General features: G+C 44.8%; 2 protein-coding genes across 2 annotated transcripts; one reads left to right on the top strand and one right to left on the bottom strand.

The window, feature by feature from the left end:
* Positions 1 to 4,999: 4,999 nt before the first annotated feature.
* LOC125517299 (ribosomal RNA large subunit methyltransferase I) lies at positions 5,000 to 9,017 on the top strand. Its single transcript, XM_048682492.1, is given in 9 exon segments — positions 5,000 to 5,041; positions 5,043 to 5,268; positions 6,011 to 6,236; positions 6,317 to 6,451; positions 6,787 to 7,009; positions 7,393 to 7,579; positions 7,771 to 7,955; positions 8,237 to 8,374; positions 8,705 to 9,017. Coding segments are annotated over 9 exon segments (1,476 nt in total). The 5' UTR covers positions 5,000 to 5,014; the 3' UTR covers positions 8,834 to 9,017.
* A 164-nt stretch (positions 9,018 to 9,181) lies between these two features.
* LOC125517300 (ALA-interacting subunit 3-like) lies at positions 9,182 to 12,449 on the bottom strand. Its single transcript, XM_048682493.1, has 8 exons — positions 12,012 to 12,449; positions 11,622 to 11,680; positions 11,438 to 11,512; positions 11,237 to 11,350; positions 10,985 to 11,055; positions 10,025 to 10,322; positions 9,510 to 9,799; positions 9,182 to 9,430 (listed from the first exon to the last, which is right to left on the bottom strand). The coding sequence occupies exons 1-8, from the start codon at positions 12,094 to 12,096 to the stop codon at positions 9,376 to 9,378; spliced, it is 1,047 nt and encodes a 348-aa protein (XP_048538450.1). The 5' UTR covers positions 12,097 to 12,449; the 3' UTR covers positions 9,182 to 9,375.
* Positions 12,450 to 13,535: the final 1,086 nt, after the last annotated feature.

The raw sequence follows: 13,535 nt of genomic DNA, 5'->3' as shown, positions 1-13,535 counted from the left end.
AATGACGAGCACAAAATCATACTTCTACAATAGCTGCGCGACCCTCTGCGGTGCGGCAGTGCCCCCAAAAAACAACCTAAAATCTAAAAAGTGGCCGTGCACTAACTAAACGAACCGGGCGGCCGACTTGTGGCCGTCCGATCTCGCTCGAATTGTCGTGCGCGTGGGCCAGGTGCCAGATGGTCGGGACGCTCACACGACTGACTGAGGCGAAATAGTAGACCACTTCCGTCCGCACCCATCGCTATCCACTCGCCTCCCCACCTCCCTCGCATTTGTCGCCGCCTCCGCCGGTCCGCCCCAACTTGTGCCGTCCGCCGCTGCCGATTCACCTCGCCTCGGCCGACGCGGCCCACCACGGTTGCGGCATCTCGCCTGCCACGCCTCCACGCCGCCGTCTCCCGTCCGCCGCCTCGCCTTTTCTTCTGCATCTAGCCGTCGGTCCTCCGCGAACGGCCCTTCCCTCACCTCCTTGCTAATTAGTCCGTGCGAGAGCGAAGAAGGTGTCTCCCCTATCCACGAATTTCAGCAAGCACTCAATCTACAAGCTCATCCGTACAGCCGGTGCTCCGTACTTCTACATCCTTTCATAGTACGTGTCTGCCTTCTATGGAATTTAGTGAGAAAAAAATTGAGCCCATCCATGGAGCTATGTAATTTAAAGTGGGATGCGGCCCTGAGTTTTGTTTTTCCTCTGATGTTCGAGGAACTGAAGAAATTTCAGTGAGAAGGAAGCCTGTGCGCGTGTGTGGTCGCTGCTATGTTCCCATTCGAGTTGTGCGTATGCGCTGCTGCATCCAGATCCATCCTCAATGGAGGTTTGCTGCCAGGTATGACTTCAACACTGAGGCTAATTGACTTTGATGGGATCAGGGGTTTCCCTGATTAGTTGGTCCCTTGAGTACCAATGGCTTTCTGCGCTTGTTGAATTATGAGATGTGTTTGGTTGGGTTGAATCAAAGGAATTTCTAGTTCTTGTAAGTAAGAATTACTGAAGACTACTTGGTATAGTTACTAGTTCCTCTTGGTTTTGGTTGGTGCTCATTACATCTAGTTGAATCAATGAAAATAATTGAAGTTCTAAACATTATTTTGTCACTAATGGTATGAATTTAGGATCCTACTTTTCAAAACTCCATGGATCTGTAGTTGATGCAACTTGATCCATCTATTTCTTTCTTAGCCTGCATTTATCATTACGATACCGCTCGTTGGAACTGCTACTCAGTAGAGCTCAATTTTGTCCGTTTCCTCTCTTTTCTAATCGAAAGATATGCAAGTTAGAATAGTTTTCACACTTGTTATATATAGTTGCACAGAGAGGAATTACAAGCTTCACAAAAAGCAGTACATAGTTGCACACCTAAGCATACATAGTAGCACATTGACTGCCAAGTAGTTGGTCAGGGCAGCCGCCGAAGTTGCACATCCTACTCGTAGGGGTAGTTTGTGAGCAGGTGTCCACAACACGCCTACAGCGGTGGTCAAGGTCTGACTGCTAGATCCATTGTGGCTGGGTTAGTAGGTCACCAGGGGAGTCCTTGGTCGTGGAGTCGGAGTAGCACCTCCACTACCTCCTCCAATTCCTTTTTTCTGGTGATGGAGCTGGACCGCTATGGTCGTTAGGAAGCCACGCAAAGTCGCACAACCATGCTTTCGTAGTTGCACATCGACAACCAGACAATTGGTCAGGGCAGCCGCCGAAGTCGCACATCCTACTGGTAGGGGTAGTTGGTGAGCGGGTGTCGACAGCATGCCTACAGCGGCGGTCAAGGTATGACTGCCAGATCGATTGTGGCAGGGTTAGTAGGTCGCCAGGTGAGTCCTTGGTCGTGGAGTCGGAGTAGCACCTCCACTACCTCCTCCAATCCCTTTTTTTCTCAGTGATGGAGCTGGACCGCTGTGGTCGTTAGGAAGCCACGCAAAATCGCACAACCATGCTTTCGTAGTTGCACATCGACAACCAGCCGCCGAAGTCGCACATCCTATTGGTAGGGGTAGTTGGTGAGCAGGTGTCTACAACACGCCTGCAGAGGTGGTCAAGGTCTGACTACAAGATCCATTGTGGCTGGGTTAGTAGGTCGCCAAGGGAGTCCTTGGTCGTGGAGTCGGAGTAGCACCTCCACTACCTCCTCCAATCCCTTTTTTCTCGGTGATTTTTTACTCCACATACAGTCAGCCAAGTGTATTAATTTTCATACATAGTTGTAGAAGGACTAAATAAGCATTGGCATGCTCAACTTTCTCAGTTGCTCAACGTTGCCATCTTCAAGTTTTTTAGAATTGTCCCAAGAGTATGTAACGACTTGGCATCCTCAGGCTTTCTAGTTGCAGAATAGTATCTAATTAGTTGGCAACCTCAGTAATTCTAGTTGCACAACAATATACAACTAGTTGACATCCTTAGCTTCTCTAGTTGGACAAGAACTCAGATTAGTCCCATCTTAAAAAAATTGAGGATTGCCCAAGAGTATGTAACGACATGGCATCCTCAGGCTTTCTAGTTGCAGAATAGTATCTAATTAGTTGACTCTAGTTGCACAACAATATACAACTAGTTGACATCCTCAGCTTCTCTAGTTGCACAAGAACTCAGATTAATCCCATCTAAAAAAATTGAGGATTGCCCAACAGTATCTAACGACTTGGCACCCTCATGTTTTCTAGTTGCAGAAGAGTATCTATTTAGTTGGCACCCTCTGCAATTCTCATTGGACAACATTATCCAAGTAGTTGACATCTTCAGCCTCTCTAGTTGCACAAGAATTCAGATTAATCCCATCTTAAATTTTTTGAGGATTGCCCAATAGTATCTAATGACTTGGCACCCTCAGGCTTTCTAGTTGCAGAAGAGTATCTATTTAGTTGGCACCCTCTGCAATTTTAGTTGGACAACATTATCCAAGTAGTAGTTGACATCTTCAACCTCTCTAGTTACACAAGAATATCTCATTAGTTGGCATCATCAGCATTTCTAGTCGCACAAGAATATCTGATTAGTTGGCATCATCAGCATTTCTAGTCGCACCAGAATATCTCATTAGTTGTCATCACCAGCATTTCTAGTTGCAGAACAAACAGGATATCAAATTGCCATCCTCAACTTTTTAATCTAGTTTTCCAGAGAACAAATATTTGTATGTAATGATAATTAATCACCTCTACCTTTTCTAGAGAACAAACAAGATAGTCACAAGTTATTTTTTCTGTATTCTCAAAATGTGTTACAAACAAGATGTTTTGCAATGTAGAACCCTAAGTAGTTGCACACTAGTTTCACAATGTATTTGACACACCTTTTTTTTTACTTCTTTTAACTTACTAATTTTCACAATCCGTTTACAATATTTTCTGGCACTTCTTTTGCACAGAGTGGTTATGTATGTTGCACAGTTTGCAGTAAATAGGTTGCACAGATACAAAACAGGAGATTTGTTCAGTATTTTTCTCACAAATTTGTTGTTCTAATGATGTGCAGGTTTATTTGTCAAGGACCTGACGTAGATTCTGCACATAATTCAATGCTACAATTCTTATACACTGCTATTTGGACGAAGAAAGAAGATTCAGATGGCAGAAAATAGTTTTCATCTTTTTCTGTTTTTTCTTTAGTATATTGAACATATTTTTCCTACTGCATTTTCTATGTGACAAGACTATGTACGCTTGATGTTACTATGTTTTGTGCTTTATTAGTCTGCTTTGTTTTTGTTGCACAGATTGCAGCAAAAGTTGTCATGGATCCATGTGTGGTTGCACAAATATCATTTCTTTTGCACAGACACTACATGCAGTTTTATTGTTCTATCTGCAACTACACATTGTGTTTATTTGCACATATCCAGGCAAAAGTTGGCTTACATTCATGTTTAGTTACACAAATAGATGGGTTTTTTTTGCACAGGCACTACATCTTGTCTATTTTTGCATATGCAACTACTCCTTTTTTTATATGCACACATCCAGGCAAAAGTTGGCTTGGATTCATGTTTAGTTGCACAAATAGATGGTTTTTTTGCACAGGCACTTCGCCCGGTCTATTTTTGCATAATGGTAGGTTTATTTGCACGCATCCAGGCAAAAGTTGGCTTGGATCCATGTTTAGTTGCACAGGAAAGTGTTCTATTGTGCAGAGATCATATTCAACTCTATTTGCTGCTTCATGTTCCTTCTTCCTTCAACTATGGAGAAGACCGGAGAAGATTTGTGGCAGATCCAGAGGGAAAGGGAAGGGGAAAGTGAAGAAGGATGATCTGGAGGCTAGAGGAAAGTTACCTGATGCTGCTACCTGCTATGGCTTTGTACTCCCTCTTCTTAGAATTGAACCTTTTCTGACCAATTTCTTCACCTAGTTTTGCTCTGCCATGGCAGCTCTGTAGGGTTTGGATCTAGGCCTGGGATACACTTCTTTCGTGGAGAATCAAAAGGGCGACCCGTGGGGGGAGGAAGTGTGGGCGAGCTATGCGTGGGAGGCGTGGGGATGTGGTTATCACGTGACAACGATGGGGGAGATTTTCTGTTTGTTGAGAGCGTGGGTAGTCGGGTAGGAAGGAACTTTCCTTCCTGGGACCAAGGGGGACAGGAAGTTGCCTTTTATGGCTGGCCGCTCCATCGCGCTAGTGAGCAGCCGGCCGCCCACTAGACGCTCCCAAAAAACAAAATGCATGGTCACAACAATCAAGTTGCAATGACGAGCACAAAATTATACTTCTACAATAGCTGCGCGACCCTCTGCGGTGCGGCAGTGCCCCCAAAAAACAATACTGTAGGACGCAAACCGACAACCGAGCACACGCGACGCGAGCATAGAGAAGGAAGAGAAAGGGCGGCGCGGTTACCGAGAAGGTGGCCCGACGAAGTGCAGACCGCCGCGTCGTCGCCAAAGAGTCGCACGCAGACGCTCTGGCGTCGATGATTGCGGCGGCTGCGGCGGCGCTCGCGACTGGCCCCCGACAAGAAGCAGCGAGTCGAACGGGAGCGTTCCACTCTTCACTTCTTCAGTGGCCTGGCCTCGATGAAGGCCCCACATCGCAGTGACACAAGATGCGCAACTTGAAGAGGAAATACCAATCCACAAGTCTCGGTTAACTTTGTGGCGAACGTCGGCTGCTATACGCAGCGCCAGCACGAGCTACGCGATGCTCCGCGCCTGCGGCGCCGCGGCTCCGGCGTCTGTGCCCGCCCTCGTCAGGGCGCGCCTCGCGAGGCCCGCTTCCGCCGTCGCCTCCTCCTCCTCCGCCCTGGAAGAGCTCGCCGCCGACCGCAAAGGTCCACGTCCTTTACTCATCTCGCGCCCGCGCTCGCCTAGTCACTGCCGGCATTCTGTCGAACGGATTTACTGTGGTCCTCTCCCCCGCCGCGGCGCTCGTTTCTGCTCATCCCGTGCAGCGAGGTTTGTGCTCGTCCCTTCTATCCTACGTGTGGCGGCGAATGGGAGCGCCATGGCGACGAGCTGTTTGTTGAAACGACCAAGTGAACTGCGCATTTGTTTCCCGTGTTGCCTTTCGATCTGGTCATGGGCCGGCCGTTTGCCAATGCGTCCATTTCCTGAGCTTGGACGCTCATTGCTTGATACAGTTGTAGCGAGTGGTAAACAACTGTTAATGTTTGGTCATTGTTTCATGGCCTGGTATGAGGACCTATATTGCTAATTTTACTTGCTCATAATCCTCCAAGCCAGAGGTTGTCAACTGTTAAAAGTTCTACTTCCCCTAAGGGACATTTATATGGTAATAACAACAGCTAGAAACGATGGTAGTTACAGTCTCCTAAAAACGGTTCATCCTTCGTTTAAATTAGTTTCACGAAATAGTGGCATGCATCACCACAAAGTGGAATGATGGACCTTGTCCAAAAAGCTGGCTAGATTTCATCCACAACGCTGAAATCAATTAATCAAGCATCTCCCATTCCGCTTGTTTGGGTTAAGCATAGGTTATGGCCAGTAGGGACTTCTTTCTTTCCTTCGCTCGAACCGAAGTATATACTAACATCCAAGCACCTTTTTTAGGTTTGGCGAAAGTGGTACTAAAGAAGGGCAAGACTCAGATATTCCGAGACGGGAGTCCAATGGTGTACAGTGGTGCTGTTGATAGAATAATTGGCCGCCCTCCTCCGAGAACTGGTGATGTTGTTTTGGTAGCTGATGGGTCAGAGAAACCTATCGGATGGGGTGTCTATAACTCCGTGTCTATGTTTTGTGTTCGGCTAATGCAACTAGAAGAAGAGGCAAAAAGGTGACACAATTGTTGAGGTTCTATGGTTATTGAGATTTTGAGAGCTTGTGCTGAATATCCCCTATTTTTGTTTTGCTCAGAGATCCAGCCTCTGCATTAAATATGGAAAGACTGCTCGAAGAAAGACTTTGTTCTGCGGTGGATTTACGGCGTAGTTTGGGTTTCCCCTCAACTAATACAAATGCTTACCGTCTCATCAATAGTGAAGGCGACAGGTATATACTGTTCTCCATTGCTATACTTCAGTTAGCAAAGAAACCACCTTGATACCCATCATTGAAAGGAGCATGGTTAGTTCAGCATTCAGCACCATTTTTTACTTCTAGTACACATGGGTCTCCAAATAGTTCAACTTTGTATCTTGATATCTTTGTATAAACAATAGATAGTTATATTGCCCTGCGTATTTTCGACATGTGCAGCAGAGAATACTGATCTTGAGCATTGAATGACTTGCATTTTTCTATCTCTCCGAAACCTTGCCTGTTGTCTCATTCTTGTATTCATGCATAGTAGTGTAACTATCAATATTCAATGTTTTGAAATGCAGATTATCTGGTCTGATAGTGGATATATTTGCTGATGTTGCTGTAATTGCTTCATCTGCTGCTTGGGTTGAGAAATATAGGCAACAAATCCAGTCACTTGTTAGCAAAGTTAGTGATGTTAACCATATAAAGTGGAGGTCATCAACTGATATTCTAAAAGAAGAAGGATTAGATATGTCAGAACAAAAAGAACCTGCACCCTCTTCATACTCTGGAACTGTGAAGGTGAGCCTGCTGACTTGAATGTTTTTAAATGAAGCTAGGAAGTTTGATTTTAAAATTTTACAAATTATGGTTCAATGTATCTATTTTTAGCAAGTCACGGTAATAGGGTTCAGCTTCAAAAAAAATGCGAGGAGGTTTAGCTTCAATTCGAGTACATTTTTGCCTTTGCCATATTCTTTTTGAACCGGGTTTGTCCTACTCAATTAATATAGCAAGTTAGCAACTACAGCTAGTGTAAAGAGACTGACAGTGTGTGCGGTTGTGCGGGACTGAACAGAGCATTGCAATAGCTTTACTTGCAGTATTTGTCAATCTTCTCTACCTGCTATGTTGCATACTTGTGTTGCTCGTAGTTCCAACACGTGTGCTTTTCTTACATCCAGGTTATGGAAAATGGCATCATCTATCTAGTCTCTATGGAGGGGCAGAAGACAGGTTTTTATGCAGATCAACGGGAAAGTCGCCACTTCATATCCACACTCTCGAAGGACCAGAGGGTTCTGGACCTTTGCTGTTACAGTGGTGGTTTTGCTCTTAGTGCAGCCAAGGGCGGTGCAACAAATGTTACTGGTATAGTACTGTAAGCTGTGGACCTTTTAGTCCTCTGTTCAGATGCTCTGAGAGTTCATCACAGTTGAATTATAGTCTAGTTGTATCATTCATTTGGAAAACCCACAACAGTGTGTCCTTTTTAGTATCACTTTATAACACTCTACAGGTTTGGCTTGTAAAAACGACAATCTGACTAGTACCATTTTCAGGCATTGATTCATCAGGATCTGCACTAGATCTTGCCAATGAGAATATTCTTCTAAATAAGCTTGATGCTGAGAGAATTTCGTTCTTAAAAGAAGATGCAACTACATTCATGAAAGGTGCTATCTCAAGAAATGAGCTGTGGGACTTGGTAATCCTGGATCCTCCAAAGTTGGCACCTCGAAAGAAGGTATACATCCCATGAAGCATCTGCTTGTAGTTCCTAATTTGGCTTGATTATCATTTCATCTTTGATGTGATCATGTGAAGTTCTGAAGCATGTTATACATCAAAAGGTTCATGAATCATTTGTTCATGCCTCAGTAGGCATCTAACTAAACTTGCTCTTTAGTACTTACCCTGAACATCAGCAAAACCCTTTATCCGGCTCACAGACTGTCTGTACACTTGAAGTCTTGAACCCACAATTGCTCTATGTAAGTGAAGGGGGATTCTCTGTTGTATTTGTAGGTGCTACAAAGTGCATCCGGTATGTACAGAAGCCTGAACGCTCTTGCAATGCAAGTGGTAAAGCCAGGGGGGTTACTCATGACATGCTCCTGTTCTGGAGCTATGACCCAAAGTGGTCTCTTCCTTAAAACCATTCAGGTATTTTATGTTGCCCGTCTTGCAGAACTGCTCAGCGTACACCTTGTCACATGGATTCTTGGGTCCTATTTACTCAAATCTAGAATTTTATTACAGTGCCAATTGGAGTTTGTATTATTGAACCCATTTAATGTCTTCCAGCATGTCAAACTGAAAACTCATAGAAGGTTTACGATGAATATTCATGGCCCTTTTAGTTTCTTTTCATATTGGCATGCGTACTAGGTGGTAAAAAACAAAAGTTAATTCAATCAGCTTGTCTATATTCCATTGCAAATTCCCTTTTGTTTATCCACGTTGATGATAATTCATCTTGCTTCCAACTTAAAGGGTGCTGCATCAATGGCCGGTCGAAAGGTTACGGTTTTACGTCAAGCAGGAGCAGCTTGCGATCATCCCATCGACCCTTCATATCCTGAAGGCCAGTATCTCAGCAATTACTTACTCCGAGTAATGTGAAGAAGGGACAGTCAAAACATTCTACTGACCAGTAACCATTTCCGAAGAGCTGATTTCTGAAGTTGTGCCTCTAGTTTGATGTCCTATTTTAGTCATAAAGGTTAGGTGTAGAAATTTTCCGAACAAGAACATATGTATCTTGTAACCCTTCAATGATTATCTTATCAGCGTATATTGCAGATCATTATTCTTTATGGAGTTCCAAAAAAACATGCAAGAATGCTCTAAGAAAACTTACTTTGCAAAAATACATCAAGTGGAATAACAGAATGCACCTGTTTAAATCTGACAGCACTGAACAGGGATGAAGATCAGTCCACAGATTCATCTTCACTCTCGAGAATGCAATTTTCAACAAAAGAACCGTGTATCTATATTTCAGTATAATAATGTACACCCTTTCGTGTTGCTCATACACACAAGTCTACTTGATACACGTACTTTGACAACAGCTCGTACACAAAAATTGCTATTTTCGTACAAAGATACAAGTTAACCATAAGACCAAGATGTTGAATGCGGAAATCAACTTTCAGAGTGTATCAGTGGCCTGCAGAGTTTCTGTTCCATGACAAGTAGTTGTTATCTCCCAATTTTCTGCATGGAGACCAGAAAAAAAGATCAGCGATGTAACAACTTAATATGATCGGCATACGAGAGCTTATAAGCCACTAACCTTGGTTTTATCAAGTAGAGTAAGGTGAATGCAAATGCCAGGAAGAAGCAGAGTCCACCAACAGTAAGATATGCAAGACCAAGAAAATCATTCTTTCCACCAAGCCAAGTTGAAGTAGAAAGCACCAAACTCTTTTTGCCATCAAAGCTATATGTGTTGTAATTGTTGTCCAGCGTAACAGTAATGGTGTCATTTTCTTTGAGGTCAACACGTATCCTACCATACAGTTTTCTGAATGTAGGAAGCGCGGCAGTTCGCATCCAAACAATAAGGTCCTCTTGCTCACTCAGCTACACAGCAGACAGGTAGAATAAGTAACTTTCAGGGGCACAAAATGTTATCTTTTTGGCTGCTCAAAGAACTTATATTGGTCTATCTAATGGAAAATGATCGTGCTGAGGTCAGTTTATCTTTAAATTGGACAGCCATAATATACCTGAGTAATTATTGCTTGTCAACCACATATGCAACAATAATCTTATGATACTGAGTGAAATTGAAACCCAAAAGCATACCGGTATAGATTCGTTGAGTGTTTTTCCACCTATAAGAGGACCTTTCTGGAAGTTTTTTGGGAAGACATCACTTCCAAATTTGTGGTCCCTGTCACTCTTCCAAGAGATGTCTGTCTTGTCGATTGATATGTTGTTAGTGTTGTGTTGGAAGGTATATGTATCATTGAATGTGCTCCATGCAATCAGACCACATGGAACAATAGCCATTCCATCTCTGGTCTTCTCAGGGTCACAAAGCGTGGTCTCGTTTGCCTTACTAGCATCTCTTAGCTGTTGGTCATTCCGGCTCTTAACATATCTGAATGTGAAAAATGTGATATGTAAGCAGGGAAAGTATAAGGCTCCTAGGAAAACAAAGTACAAAAAAACTGTTTGAGCAAATAAAAAAAGAGCTTTAACTGCTAAAATTGCATGTCGATGTGTCAATATCCAACATTTTAGCCATCCGGACAACAATCAGTAGGTGCCATTAGTAGTGGCTATAGGCACTTCTTCATGCAATTATGTGGGAGGCCTACGCAACATTAGTTGGAAAGTGGACATAATATTAAATAATTTCCTTGATAGTTGGGTTTATTTTAGTGTACATATATTCCATGTAGTAGTTTAGACAAGTTTCTTAGGGTCAAGTCAGACAAGCAATTTCCAGCAAAACAAAAATCTGATAAACAAGAACAATGAATTACTTCTCATCTATAGTTCCCCTTTCCAGATTTTAGTCCACTCTTCTTCCTTCTAAAATCCTACCCCCACTTCAAGCTTATGCTGTTCAAGCCTTCCTTTGCATAATCACTATCCATTTGTGAGTTAACATTATTGACAATGCTTTTTTCTTTTCTTCATTTTATTCATTTTCAATGCTATTGGAGCAAAAACTGGACACACATTTGAGCCAAAGACCCGTTGTATTTACTTCAACGTCTTTGACATATTGGTAACCTCGCAAAGCACAGTGCATACCTCCTATGATTCTGGTAGAAGTTATTCAACTGATAATACACAAAAATTGGCTGCTTCATATCCTTCGGGACCTGGAGACCAACATACAACGAAGAAATGTTTCAGACAAGGGTTACTTTGATTCTTAAACCAAGATACATATTTGTGAATTAACTGACACATCACACACTATGCTACACGATAATGCCTAGTGGTTTTTACTGTGCCATTCCAATGATTAGACCTATAGAAGCATGCAGCTAAGCTCATTACCTTGAGTGTCCTTTGGCAGGTTTTAGATATCGTTGAGTTCTGGATGTAGGCAAGCTTGTCAGTAACATTAGACGGGACGCACGCATCATCGTATCGATCAACAATCTCAACGACCTACGGCAAAGAAACCAACAAACGTTAACTAACAAAAGATGGTGTACATATATGTGGTTGAATCAGCATAGGCCATATTCAGCATACCTTATTTGAAGCTAGCAACGAAGCAACACCTATCGGGACAAAAATGACACCGACAAGAAGAAACACCGAAATGACCTGCATAAACACAAGTGCAACCATTTGTGAGGTGAGGTGATCCTACATATGATCTCTTTATAGCAAAAGCTAACTCACGCCAGAAAAGATGTAATACTTGTCAACCTACCCATTTTGGAGTAAGGATTGGCTTGCAAGCTGGGAGCTCCTGCTGCGTAAACTTGGAATCTGCTTACACGAAAGAGCAGATATGAATAAATTTGGCAGCAAGTTTGGCAGTTGCACCTAAACTTCATTTGACCGAGCATGTGATTTTGGATTGCAGGATTTGGTTGATGAGTCGAAGCTCAAGCTCCGGCTCTAAAGGAAGTCAACTCTCCTATTCTCAACACATGGGGCAAGGATGATGAGCAAGCTTTCCACGCCCAGGCCGCGTAGCCAAGTGAGTAACCATATTAAACTTCACAGGATTGCATCTTATTGGACTTGCAGAGAGAAAAAGCGATTGTACCACCAAACCCCAGCCAAAAGGAGAAGAAAGAGAGGCGCGAGATCTCACACTTGGGCTTCCTGGAGGCCCTCCTGGGCGCGCCCGCGTCCCCGGATCCGCCGGAGCTGGACCCGGCGGCGTCGCCGCTGTTCATCCCGCCGAACGACCGGCCCGGCCGCCAAGAAACGCCGCCGCCGGCGAACAAGCCTCCCCGCCGACAGCCGAAATGCGCGCGCCTTTTCCTGCGCGTACGTGTCCCGCGCTCGAGGTTCCGGGGGGGGGGGGGGGGGGGGGGGGGGGGCAAGGGGGGGGGGGGGGGGAGGGGGGATGGTCTGCTGGCCTGGCCTGGCCTGGCGCTCTTGTTGCTGCCGCTGTTCCTCTTGCGAAGGTTACAAGGAAAGGAGGGAGGGAGAGGGAGAGGGGGAGACGGGGCGGTTTGACTCGTGGGGGGAGAAGAGTTGGCGGTAGTGGCGGGCGCGTTGAGCCCAGCCGGCGGGCGCGACCAATGGGGAGGCTGAACTGGTCAAGCCAAGAAGATGGTTCTAATTTTTCCTCCTTGGTGTCTCTTTTCTAAGCTTGATTGATTGATGGTTTCTGGTTTCCGGCTCGGGTTGGATGCGTAGTGTAACGGGTGGGTTGGATGGAGTGGTTGGAGGGGTTTGGCGGGTACGTGGGATTGGCTGTGTGCTTCGTGGATCTTTCAAGGGGCCATGGTGACGCGTATATGGGACTAGAACAACACGGAGAGCATAACACGCGTGATAAAAGTGTTAACTACACGAAGAATACAAGTACTAGTAGACATTTCTTGGTGATTGCACGTACGGTATTATTCTTAAAAGTTAGGGCTGTAGAAAAGCAATCCATGGGAACATTTTTGTTTTCGGCATAATCCAGCTAAACATGGTAATCACATGTGAAAAATAATAATGTCATTCATGTTTTTTAGCCAAAAAAACTCATTCATGCGAAACAAAAAGTCAAAAAGTCATGGAAACAAAAATAATAATTCCGGATGGGCCGAGGCCCAATAGGGCGACTGCCCAGCCAACCGAAGCGAGCGTTCTGGAGTGTCGCGTTTGGCCGTCCTTCGTCGGAATTTCCTATTCGCCGCTAACTACGGCAAGTAGTCGCCGCTTCACACAGGGCACAGCTCACCCTGGGCCGGCCCATTTGAATGGTTTCGCTTCGCCAGATTAAAAAACCGCAAAAATGGTCGCTCTAGGGATCGAACCAACGACCTCTTGTAGAGGTACACGCCGCGGTAGCCACCGCTCTCCTGGATGTGCAAGAAAAACAATGCTAAACTTAAAGCAACTAAAAGCGACGATGTCGGAGTAATAGGCCACGGGTAGGCTAACCCGAGTCTCAGAACCTTTCAAGATATCGGGGCAGGCTGCGTCCCTCAAGACCCCAGGACGAAGAGCCGCCTTCTGAGAAGTCGGCAGCAAGGCAACCGACTAGCCACTCGCAGACAAGTCCCAGGAACGACTTCAGGATAAGTCGACTCTTGACTGACGGCTTCCCGAGAAGCCGGCCTTGGGGAGTCGGCCCGCGACTCCAACAAACCCCCTGTCCTCATCAAGAGGGACA

Source organism: Triticum urartu, chromosome 6 (genome assembly GCF_003073215.2).
Source record: "Triticum urartu cultivar G1812 chromosome 6, Tu2.1, whole genome shotgun sequence".
NCBI classification, from domain to species: Eukaryota; Viridiplantae; Streptophyta; class Magnoliopsida; order Poales; family Poaceae; genus Triticum; species Triticum urartu.
The sequence above is the reverse complement of the archived record's forward strand: the minus strand, read 5'-3'. Positions and strand labels throughout refer to the sequence as shown.

Coding starts and splice junctions, on each gene's coding strand:
- LOC125517300 (XM_048682493.1), bottom strand. CDS start 12,096: ATGAACAGCGGCGACGCCGCCGGGTCCAGCTCCGGCGGATCCGGGGAC. Junction 11,351..11,437: donor CGTTGCTAGCTTCAAATAAG/GTATGCTGAATA, acceptor TCTTTGCCGTAG/GTCGTTGAGATTGTTGATCG. Junction 10,323..10,984: donor TTCTACCAGAATCATAGGAG/GTATGCACTGTG, acceptor TTTCACATTCAG/ATATGTTAAGAGCCGGAATG.